Source organism: Scomber japonicus, chromosome 2 (genome assembly GCF_027409825.1).
Source record: "Scomber japonicus isolate fScoJap1 chromosome 2, fScoJap1.pri, whole genome shotgun sequence".
Taxonomy (NCBI): Eukaryota; Metazoa; Chordata; class Actinopteri; order Scombriformes; family Scombridae; genus Scomber; species Scomber japonicus.
In genome coordinates, this window is record NC_070579.1 from 26,563,809 (window position 1) to 26,576,094 (window position 12,286).

Sequence of the window (12,286 nt, forward strand, 5' to 3'; positions counted from 1 at the left end):
TAAAACATTTCATAATTTTGCATCATCACTGACAGGTGGAGAGTTTCACAACAGTCCCCCCCTCCCAGTCTATAAAATACATTGCATGTCATTGTGGGACTGTTAACTGAAAATACATGTCATGGACATCCTTTTTCGGTTTAATTGCTGGAATTTTTCAGATTTTCTGCACAATTTAGACACTACTTTAAAATGTGTTGAACTGGTTTATATACATATTTTTTTATATATTATTATGTTTTTCTACATATTTGTCCACTTAATATACATATATTGTACAGAGGAGGAAGATATAGGAATGTGAATCAACTTCTGTGACACATAAAAACAACAGTTAGAGTTCGGTAAGGGTACTTGGTATTATAGATTGTTGCATCTGACTGTATAACAGTGTCCATTTTAATAGTCAATAGAGTATTCTGTGTGTTTTTCTACTTTAGCATGTATCTACTTGAAATTTAGATTAAGGTCTTCATGGTGCTGCTACCACCAGTCATTTGAAGATACTGTAATATTATTTCATCCATCTGCAACTGGTAAACCCTAACAGACCTTTGGGTTAGGGCATTTCTTCTAGAAAATGGGAGACTTCTGTGGATGATGGCAGTCTACCACAACCATCACTAGGCAGCCTTGCAACCCTGGAGATGACTAAATATCTGCTCATATGACTCACCAGGCTCCAAGTCAAGCTGGCAGAGGTATTGGGAGGTGCTGAGGGTTACCACCACCACACGGTGCCTGAGGATGTCCTCCCTTGTGGGCATCTGGAAAGTGATGTGTGTGCTGGAGATGAGACAGTACTGCTGGACCACTGGGTGGACCGTCTTCACCCAGCGGTTCCTGAAGTACACCCTGGAGACAAGAAGGAGAACGCAATTAGTTGTGCGAGTATGCTGTTTGCCCCAATTCATAATTTATTTGGGTATCATCAAGAATATAAAATCTGCATTCTCAATAATTAAATAGCAAGTACTGGTTTGGATTCTCATACATTACTAAATTCATTCAATCCATGAGACCATTGTGTGAAAGAGTATAAAACCTATTAGTCTGATGTTCCCAGCCTCCCACAACCTGCCTCCTCCTATTTCTGGCTCACTTACCCATTTCTTACATTTCCCAAAATGACTTTCATCACTGTGCCAACAGGTCCAGTTGCTGCATGGTATTATGATCCATCAATAACTCATATTGACATTATACAACTGGGTGACGCTAACCCTCTGCTATCAACATTACTGACACTAGTTGAGTCTGCCAAATCCTAAATCCACTACATTGCTTTATGATCTGCTACAGTTACTCATAAGACACATTCTGGTATAAAAATCTTTTATGAAATTTAATTAAACTTTTCAGATTCAGTTTCAGGGTGGGTTAACTGTTAATGCATACTTTGTTAAAAAGACCAAACATCATAAAGGTCTGGGAAACTGATTAATCAAAAGTGAATGGTGAATAAGCATAAAATGGATTCTTCTTTATTTGAGCATGAAAGAGAAACAAACATGCATGGCAGCACATGGCATTCTGTGTACCTCAGTTCTACAGCAAAGACAGCTAGGAAGATAAATCCTCACTGATTGCTTTCTTGGGTCGTTGGTCTGTACATTTCCACTCAAGGGCACTAAATATTCATATTCTTGACTCTGTCCACTCATCCCCAAAGACACAAGAGGGGCTGAGTGACACGATTGCTACAGTGATTATGGAGAAATTCATACGGGATCTCGTTGAAATCAGACTGTCTGCTCATGTGAAACAAGTCATTTGATTGGCCATATGGTCCCCAGGCTTCTTGTGTATGTGCAGACACACAGCTGGTACATTAGGCCCTGGCTGGTCAAGGCAGACATTGCTTTTCTCTCCTTTGTGACCTCTGGGGTTGCTGAAATGTGATTAAAAGTCACTGATGCAGTGTAAAAAAAGTTGTGTGTATCGGTTTGTGTGTGTGTGTGTGTGTGTGTGTGTGTGTGTGTGTGTGTGTGTTTGTTGCTTCCAGGTGTAGGTCTAAAAGAGGGGTAATTGTTGGGTCATATCTCCAAAGTCAGCCCCGTATCCGCCTGTGACTAAGTGTGGGGAAAAACAGCCCAGCCACTTCAACAGTCTGTATAATATGGATGTATCATTCTGACTGTGCTTTCAAATAATGCTAATCCAGTTGATTTATAGATGCAATGAGTGTTATACAAATGTGCCTTGGCTGGCCTGAGCTGAGTTGACTGAAGCCACTGAAAACAAATTTAATTGAACTGGAGTTTTTATCTAAGTAATGAACCAAAAACTGATATGAACAGGGTTTTTAATTTAAAAAATTGTAATATTAATTTCAACAACTTATTTTAAGCGGTTTGTAAGTGTTGTACTACTGTTTCACACTAAAGAAATGACCAGATCAGAGGCTTTAATGTGACTAACAGTAAAACTATATAACTCTGGACAGCTGACTAGTGTGCGCTTTGTAGGGGTCTGTAGGCCTAAAAAGTGACAGGTCATTTGTATTTTCAACTTATGTGGCAGGATTTCAGTTTCTATTAGATAGGAGTTAGCTGGGATCTTCATGCCACTACAAGAGATACCATCAGAACGTGGCTCACTGGGGGTCTGTGATGACATAATTATAGCTACTGTATGAACATGGTCAGTGCCTCTTAAAATCTAAATAAACTGCAGCCTGCAAATATTTCAGCAGCACTATCACAGAAATGCAATCAAACTTTATATATAAGTGTAATGTTTACTTTAGGGCCCTACTGAAAACTTTAACTGCTGTTCACAGTATACAGAACACACATACACAGTGCACATAGCAAGTACACAGGCACATGAAGCATGTTTTGGCCCTTAGCCATCATGTCTTCTTGAAGTAAGTGTTCTTCCTTACCTGAGAGGTCTGGCATGTGGATTGCCTGCTTCAACATATGGATGAAGGTAGTCCTTAATGTAAAGGTCAGCTGCACTGTTGGAGTGGGTGCAGATCAGGACCCTGTAGAGACAAAAAATGTTTTTTAATCGACAGTGACTAAGACTGATCAAAGTGCACAAAAGAATTACAAAACATACTCAAAATATATTTGCTGACAATATTCATCGTACTACGGGTTCACATTGGCTTTTTGGCTTATAACATCTATTGTATTCCACCTTCTTGATGTTACACCCACCTTATACTATAAAACATAAAATATAAGCAGTAAGGGAAACAGAAATGATCTTGACACCATGCTCATTTACAGCAGGTGCTTTTAGGCCTGCATGCAATGTACAAGACACAGCAAGGTTTTGCACACGTATTGTCTTTCATAGGTATCCATTTAAATGTCTGTGAGATATCACAGTGACAGATTTGTAGAGACAGCTTTGAATATACTGGGTGCACCTGACCTGGGTATATACAATGTCTTTATCACGATGTCAACAGTATGATGAATAGGAAGTAGTGGTCCACGAGGGGTCACTTTCCCTTGTCTTGGCTTTTAAAATATCTATAATTCATCCTAAACATAGAATATTAAATGTATTCAGAGTGAAATGAGGAATGAATATTACATTGCTACACATTTTTCAAGGGATTGTTCTTTTTCTATTACATATATACATCCTCCTGCTCCCTTATTAAGAAACAGGATGTTAGCGTGTGTTCAGGGGACACTGTCCAAGCATTAATTTTTCATCAAGACCAGGGAACCATTTATGTGCTTTTGCAACATCACTTTACAATACACTGCAGAATCTCTTGTGGGTTCCTGCTCACCGAGAGGAAGCACGCTAATGATGAACAAACACCAATGGGATGCAATGTCTTATTGTATTGTGACTCAACACTGTGTGTCCCGCTTGATTGATCATATTATGGTTTGTGTGAACATTTGTTCTAGCCCAGAAAATACATTCATAAATCAAAATAACCATGTACATCGACCACAATTGACACAAATTCATCCAAATGACCAGTGCACTTCGCCTTCGAGTGAAACCACACACACACACACACACACACACACTTTATGGGACATTACATAAACTTAAATTAATTTCCTGGAGACCCTAACACTGACACAGCTTTTGTCCCCAATTAACTGGTTCCAAGTCTGAAATTTGTCCCCAAAAGTAGCCTTTGACAGACCACACACACAGCTTGACACTTTGCAGCTCAGTGTTTTCTGAATCTTTAAATGTCAAACCCAAGGCTGCCACTGCCCTGGAGCAAAAACGGAGGCCACAGCACAGGCCATTACCCTCTGCCATCTCAATCGTGCCCTCTAACTGACCTCTCTTACCATCTGAAGCAGTTATGACTGACACAAACTTCGTGCACACACTCCTTTCATCACATTTGACTTCAAAAGTAGGGCCAGTAGCCCAAAAAGTGGAGAGAGAGGTTTGTGATGTCAAGTTTGTGAGAAAAAGTTGGTTGAGTGAGAAAAGTGAAGGAAAGTTTGTGATGCAGTTCACCTTTTTTATATTATCTTGCAAAAAAATCCACAATATCATACGAAGAGATGCTTGTTATATTTTGTCGACACCATTTATATAAACCAGGATACACTAAAAATTAGAAACTCATGATTTCCTTCTTGATTAAGGAGGAAATCAATTTTAACAAATATTGAACATTATAAACTTTGTAGGGAAAAAAATACTTTTTGAAGATGAGAACATAAAAAGGAAGGCCAAACATGCGAGGTTTAGTCAAAGGTTCTGCACCATTTAAACAAAATCAGTATCAACAAATGACCAAGATAAAAGGAAAAATTTAACAAAAAAATAAATTTTTGGGTTTGTAATAGAAAGTGCAAATTTGCTGCTAGTTGCCAACACAGGTAAAAAAAAAAAAAAAACACATTTTGAAACACAAAACCAAAAAGATAACTTAACAGACCTGCTGTGGTCCTGGCGCAGGATGTGCTTGACAGCCTGTGCCAGGGTGAATGTCTTGCCGGTGCCATAGGGTCCGATGATGAGGATTGGGGGCAGAGGGATCGTGACGGGTGTGGTGATGGCCAGGATGGCTTCTTTCTGCTTGGCATTCAAACGGGGATCCAACTGCTCATCCCACTGCCTGAGGATCGAGGGAAGATAGGGAAATTATTTAGGGAATTATTAGATCAGCTTTTAATGAAAACTTGTCAAAATAACAATTTTCAAACATTTAGATAAATTGTGGCCTTGTAAGCAAGCCACAGAAACATTCTGTTGATCAGAATAACTTCAGGGGGACAGAGATAAAATGAGGAAGACAAATCTTTGCATAGAATCACAGAAAAACACAGACTCAAAATCATGAATGGCATTGTGTCACTTGGGAGAAGGTATGTTACACATGCAGCTCAGTCACAAGACAGAAAAACTGAAATCTAACCAAGGCACACAGATCTCAGACTACGGACAAATAGTCTGAGGCACTCCTCTTGTAGTGACCGGCAGCAGGTGTGTGCGTCTCAAGAGTTTTGTTTGTTTGTTTGCGCTCTATACAAGTTATGTAATGTGTGTTTTCGTCTATCTATCTTGATTGTTGCTTGTGATTTGTCTGTCTTGTTTGTACATGTGATTATGTTTTTGATAGTTGTCTATTTTTTAACCTGTCTGCAAGTCAAGTTTCCCTTAGGGGACAATAAAACAACTGAACTGAACTGAAATAAGCTGAGAGTCAAAGCAGTCTGTCTGACTACAGTGGAAAAATGACCTTGTTTTCCATAACACATGTGACCGTATTTGTTATGAATATATTACATACGTACTTGACTCAAACGTAGGATTGACATTTACCGTATTAAATTAGAGACATGCTGGCATGCCTGCAGGTCAATTCAGTACAAAATAAATTAAAGTTTGAGGTCAATATCACAGTTATGTGTTCACATGAAGTTAACTCCATCTTTCATTTTCATTAACAAACATCCAAAGGAGATGCAAAAAGGTTCCATGTTGATGTTCTACTAACACAATAAAAATACAGACATACATCCATATTAACAAATATTGAAAAAAACAAAAACAGAACTCTTTTATACCAAATATATTCTCTACTTGCGTGAACAGTGGGTAACAAACATATCAATTCTAGATTAATATACTGCATTTTAGCATAAAAACTAAGAAAAAAATGTCTACACTTGCATCAGACTTGTTGAGGTTATACCCTTACCTTAACATGACTATATATATTATATTGTGAAAATGTGAGGCCTAATCCTACTCTTACATCCACGTGCCACTAAATCTACACACTGTACCTTTAACTGCTTAGTAGAAAAAGGTGTACAGGACTAGACAGCATGGTCAATTTATAGCTGTTTAGAAGACAGTTTTGCGATTTAAATCCTATTTTGATTTGTCAATTCCTTTGTGCCTATATTTCCAATCAGTGATCTGCTGTTCATTTGACTAGACTTAATATTACACAACGCTACAGTGCACCCTCAAACCTCAAAACCAAGATGGGATGCCGTCATCCACTTTGCAGTTAAGGTGCCAAAATGAATGTTGATATAAAAAACAAATCTAGTATAGTTTTAAGACATGACCTCTTGAGGTATATCCACCTGTACACTGTCCATAAAGAAACTGTGAGCTTCATCTTCAGCTAATCTTATTCCTTGGTCAACATTTAATGAAACACCCTCACCTCCCCAAATTCCAATTAAAACAAAACTCTACATCAATCATATTTTGAAGCTGAGATAAAGCAGCAGCCTTGAAACTGGGATAATATTTGACTTTTGTTCTACTCAATAAAGATTACTGCTTCACCTGTCAAACTTCAGAGAGATAACTAAAGCTGAAAGGAGGTGCCAGCATTTCAGATGGCTGCCAAGTCAGCAAGGCTAGGGATATTCAGTCACCTCTCGAATGATGTGGTGTCCCCTCCGCGAGGGTATTTGTCAAGCTGATATGATGTGCAGGTATTAAATAAGTTTCTGTATAATAAATGTTTTTAGGATTAGCAGTAGCTACTATGCATGAATGTGTGTACATACTGGCAGAGAGTGAATACATCAGTACTCCTTTTTAAAACAATATGAATGGAAATTGAAGCATTTATTAACTATCAGACTGTCAATCAGCAATATGAACATGAAATGATTTGAAAAGTGTTCAGAGAGGAAAAGTTCATCTGACTTCTATTAATTGCTTAACATTTTCCATAATTTAAAGGCAGTAATGTATCCCACTGAATCAATAGAATGAGAGACATTTCCTATAGGAGGCTATTATGTTAATGCTATTTTCCATCACTGTCAAGAATATATTGTGTAACAGAATGAAATATTGATGAAGACTTAATTACACAACTTTTGTTTTGTTTTTGTTATTTTCAAAACTGAACAGTGTGTGATGCACGTGGTGGAATACCTGTTTGGGCTCCAGGGGATGGTGGGGACCAGTCCAATGTCAGGAAAAAGGATGCCATTATCTTTGATACGATCCAGGGCATAGTGCATCTCACACAGTGGTAGTCTGTTCAGCTGGAACTGGAGCTCCACCTGACACAGAGGCAACGCCAGGGGATTACTAAGCAGTCAGTGCAACAAACAGTTTATCTACCCAGTCATCTATATCCATCTAAAAATATCATGTTATAAACAGCACAGTTTAATTTCTGTAGCCTTGGGGCAAAAGCCTTTGTGTTTGATTACCATAATTCCTGAAACATACGTTGATCATTAATTTTTGGTTCATGATTGTCACATTTATTAAACATAATTACAAAAATACATTGCACCCATTGTATGTGTTTTATCTGTAAATACATTTAAAATTTAAAAGGAACTCCTCAATTTCATACTGATGTTTTTATATGACCAACATAGTAAAAATGGGACCATCAATGAGATGATTGGCTGTTTTTATATAGGTACTATAAAAGCTGACTAGACTAGATCTAGATTTATTTGTATGCTTCATATTTTCTTAACCGTTTCTGTGATGTCTCTTGACTTTAAATGGGATTCACCTACTATCAATGTAATTGAGTAGACATGATTTCACAAGACATGCCTACGTATATGTCCACCTGAATGTCAAAGACATCAACTTGCATCTCAAGAAAAAAGAAAGAAAGAAAAAGATCCTTAAACTATTGCCACAAACTAGGTGCTGTCATTTTTTTGAATATTGCCATTCATATACTGAACCACAGTGATGGCAACATCATCTAATGGCAATATTTCCCAATGAGAAGGACTGGGAGACTGGGAAGGACAGTACCACCTGCAAGATCCCTGCCAAAATGTACAGTGTTAGCCACTGCTAAGCACTTTACCAAAATGTCTTGCGGAACCTCTTCCATTTACATATCTGTTCAATTTCTCCAGTTAGACCAGTTGAATGTATTCACTACGATTTTGTTTCTGCTGCTGCAGGGTCTACCAATGTTGAAGACAGATGCACGCTCCTGACTGGTATATTGTAACGTATGAAAACACATTTAGGTTAAGAGTGTGAAAATCAGAAGGAAAAAAAGAGATAAAATGAAGGAAGCATGAACACAGTAAGGATGAAAGTGGGGAAGGAGAACAAAGCAAAAACGTGAAATAAACAACCAATACAAGAAAGTCAGAAAAAGATGTGCCTGAAACATCAAGGTTGTTTGGAATATTGTAAGAACCCACGGAGGAGACAGGAAAATGAAACTGCAGACAGTAGCAGTGTATGCAGAATAAGAAAATTGTGTTTCCACAGTGATAGGATGAGGGTTGTTTTGATAACTGTTAACACAGAACCTTGTTTCCTTTGCCGACATTCAGGCTGAGGGGAAGAAAAATCAAGCGGAGGCTGCCAAAGGTAGAGTCATTCAATAAGAGAAATTTCTCAGAACCACAGAAAATGAACAAAACAGTGCACACACACAGATGCACAAACGGACACACATTTCCCTGGAAAGATGCTCTTCTTCTGTCCAGTAACATTTTCTCAAAACGCTAATTAGTAGGTTAAACCATAATCCTCCTGAAGTTTTTTCAAGGCCATTACATCAGCATGGAAAGAATTTTAAGCTGGATGCTAACTGACATCTTCTCTTTTCTTGTGTGGAGCGAGAACTTGCATATGTTCAAATTAAAACATTCACCAGTCCCCCTTTCTGCTGTCAGTCCTCTAGTCTTATTTAATATCTGGTAATGAAAGCATGAAAGCATATATGCAGGAATGCTCAAATTAAATTTAATATCTTTTAAGACATTTTTTCAGATATTTAAGATTTTTAAGAACGTATTAAAAATTAAGGAGTCACTTTTTAAATGTGGATGGTTAAAAGACAGAAACACCAAAGTTGCAGGCTGATGATAGTAAATATCTGTTCAAAAAACACCCACATCATCTTTGTCCTTTGATGTAGTCCATACCTGTATTTCTCTGTCAGGCAGCAGTCCAAGCTCCTCACAACAGTCCTTGCAGATCCTTAGAAAGATGTAATCCTTGGTCTTCTCCTCAATCACAGCCTCGTAAACACGCTCTTTGACCCCGGGAGGTGCGTGGCTAGTGAACCCCTCACGGCCCAAAGGCAGCACGAGGACTGAATTCACCTTGGTCATCACCAATCGACCAGCCAGTGTGTCCTGAGGTGAGACAGTGAAAACACTATTCAGGAGAGAGAGCTAGCAGACATCCCACTTTAGGCTCCAGGGCCACCAAATAATAGTTACAGGTCTTCTCAGTGAGAAGGCGGTAAGCAATATTGCACGTGTGCTGCAGTTATCATTGCAGCCAATTCAGTTACCTCAGACAGTGTTTCGGTGAGTTTGAAACGTGCAAAGAGCTGTCCATTCTGGGCATACTTGGCTCCAACAGAGATGCCAGTCAACATAAAGCTGGTGACCAGCTGGAGGTTCACTTTGATGTTAAACCTGGGGGACACATATGGACATTTGGTTATGTTTTGTTTGGTTATTTGTAGACAGACATCTAACTTGATCTTATAAATGTAAAAAAAGACATGACAATTTTTTGTGACATATTTCTGATAAACTAGTAACAGTATTACAATTTGTTGTCTTAATGCATAGGTGTGTCCTTCATTTATTGAAGACATTTTAATCCTACAAACCCTGCTGTTTGCCACATGTTGCTGTGTATTCATAATCCATGTTTTAATTGATGTATAATCACCTGGAAAAAAATATTTTTTTGTGTTTCCATTACCTTAGAATGAGCCCTTTATAGCTACATAAAGATAGGGTCCTCTTCCACAGGGGCTGCCATGTTTCTACAGTAGCCCAGAACAGACAAACCAAACACTAGCTCTGGAGAGGGCCTAATGCATTTTTTGCCTCTTTGTTTGTTGCTATCTGCAACCTCACCACCAGATGCTACACAGTGGTCCTTTAAGAGAAGCTAGTCTGGACTCTCCATTCAATTGCCAAACTGTGCATTACACAGTGAAAGGGGCAATAGCAGGTTTTAAATAAGATAAGAGTCACACCAATCTCAGCCACTGCTAATAATGATGATGCATCTCTCTTAAGTCCCATCACAGTGCCAAGTGCACTGTGTGTGTACTCTGTGCCATGGGAGTAGGGCTGGGCAATACCCACTTTGTCATTATATCCACATTACGGATGATTATTTATCAAAGATTTCATTGTGTTAATTTTTTGTGAAAGTCATCCACAGTCATCTCTACAATATTGTTGTGATATCGATATTGAGGTATTTGGTCTAAAATATTGTGATATTTAATTTTGTCCATATTGCCCAGCCCTACTTGGGAGCACTGGGAGCTTGCTTCACCAAAATAGATCTACAGAGTCCTGTACCACACACATATATTGGCAGAACATTTAAACTATAATTATACATTGTTAAAGGGGGTCTAGAATGGTGAAGGTGAGCACTTAGAAACTGTGCATGACTTTTTGGCAAGTATATGGTTAAAATGGGCTCCAATGCAAGAAAATTTGAATATGGTAAATATATATATATATATATTTACTGGGGGTTTTTTTTGTAAAAATTAATAAGACAGGTCACCTATCCTTATGAATGAGAATCCTAAAAAACAGACAATTTATTTTTTATGTCTTTATATGACCTTTAGAGGAATTCCAATTGAATTGCAAAAATAGTTGAAAATGATTAGTGAATTAAGCACGGAGTACTGGAGATGTGCTGTGAAACCTGTTTTATTTTTGATGGACGTGCATTTTTAAAGTGGGAAATTATGGGCCGTCAGAGAAAAAACACTCTCTGGGCTCTGCTGGATCTGCCTCTTAGGGACCAGCAATGATGAAATAGGAAGCAATATTGGTGATGAACTGTGATTGGTGATTGACGTATGCATATAAGTTAACAAGGTCTTCATTTATTTACAAACTAGTGGTTCAACAACCAAAAGCACTCTTGAGTTTTCTTGTTAAGGTTTTGCATCAGCTTTCTGGTTATACTCTCAGAGAGAGTCAAATTAAAAAGACAAAAATAAAATAAGTAAAGACAGAAAGCCCTCTGGTGCTCCATGACTAACTCCATGTTCACATTAAATAATAAGGTGAAGCCTCTTGCCCTGCAGATAAAATACTGCCAATGGGAAGATGTCACTCAGAAGACACTTATTAAGCAAGAAATACATCTAACGTGAGCTTATTCAGAGCCTTCTTCTAATACAGAATGGCTTTTTTAAAGAACTAGGTTGCAATAAGCGATACTTTTAAGGACAGCTTGCCATTTACAGATCCATGGGAATACACATTTAATCATAAATCTCCTGCTAAAACTGAATTGGCAATGAAAAGCATTAGAACCTGCCACAACATGAATGGTTTAATAGGCAGAGAGATTATTCATGTGCACATTGGAAATGCAGCAGATTAAAAGAAGATTTTGAACTGCAGGTAATAATAGAGGGGGATCCATAATTCAATCCCTTATGATGTCAAATGACACAAAGACATGAGACAAGACCAAATTAAAACCAAAGAGGAAAGATTAAACATTTAAGGTAAAGACTTGGGGGAGGGAGTTCGATATTATTTCACTGAATGTGGAATTAAACCTTTCCTGTGATTTTACATTCACACTTAGTTAAAGCAGTGGAACATCAGGTAAGGAATTACAAAGAGGTCTGTGTCCATTCTAGAAGAACAATTTTCCTAGTACCCGACCTCCAAGAAATCACCTAGGACAGTTTATTAATGGCACTGTGAGCAAAGCTGTGTGTGAGATACACATTCTATCTCACTCACTCACACACACACACAGCAAATTCACAATGAAGATCAAGTCTGACACCTTGTGGTGGGTTGAAATCTCATAACACAAAATATTTACACCACCCAACCTTACTGAC

General features: G+C 38.1%; 1 protein-coding gene across 1 annotated transcript in view; it reads right to left on the reverse strand.

Moving 5' to 3' along the window:
• Nucleotides 1-12,286, reverse strand: part of helz (helicase with zinc finger) — a 56,720-nt gene that overhangs the window by 27,186 nt on the left and 17,248 nt on the right. Inside the window, exons 13-18 of the mRNA XM_053338838.1 lie at nucleotides 9,725-9,851; nucleotides 9,351-9,563; nucleotides 7,360-7,490; nucleotides 4,886-5,065; nucleotides 2,888-2,989; nucleotides 677-855 (exon numbers count right to left, since the gene is read on the reverse strand). Of these exons, the coding sequence (XP_053194813.1) occupies nucleotides 677-855; nucleotides 2,888-2,989; nucleotides 4,886-5,065; nucleotides 7,360-7,490; nucleotides 9,351-9,563; nucleotides 9,725-9,851 (932 nt within the window). The remainder of the gene's footprint in view (nucleotides 1-676; nucleotides 856-2,887; nucleotides 2,990-4,885; nucleotides 5,066-7,359; nucleotides 7,491-9,350; nucleotides 9,564-9,724; nucleotides 9,852-12,286) is intronic.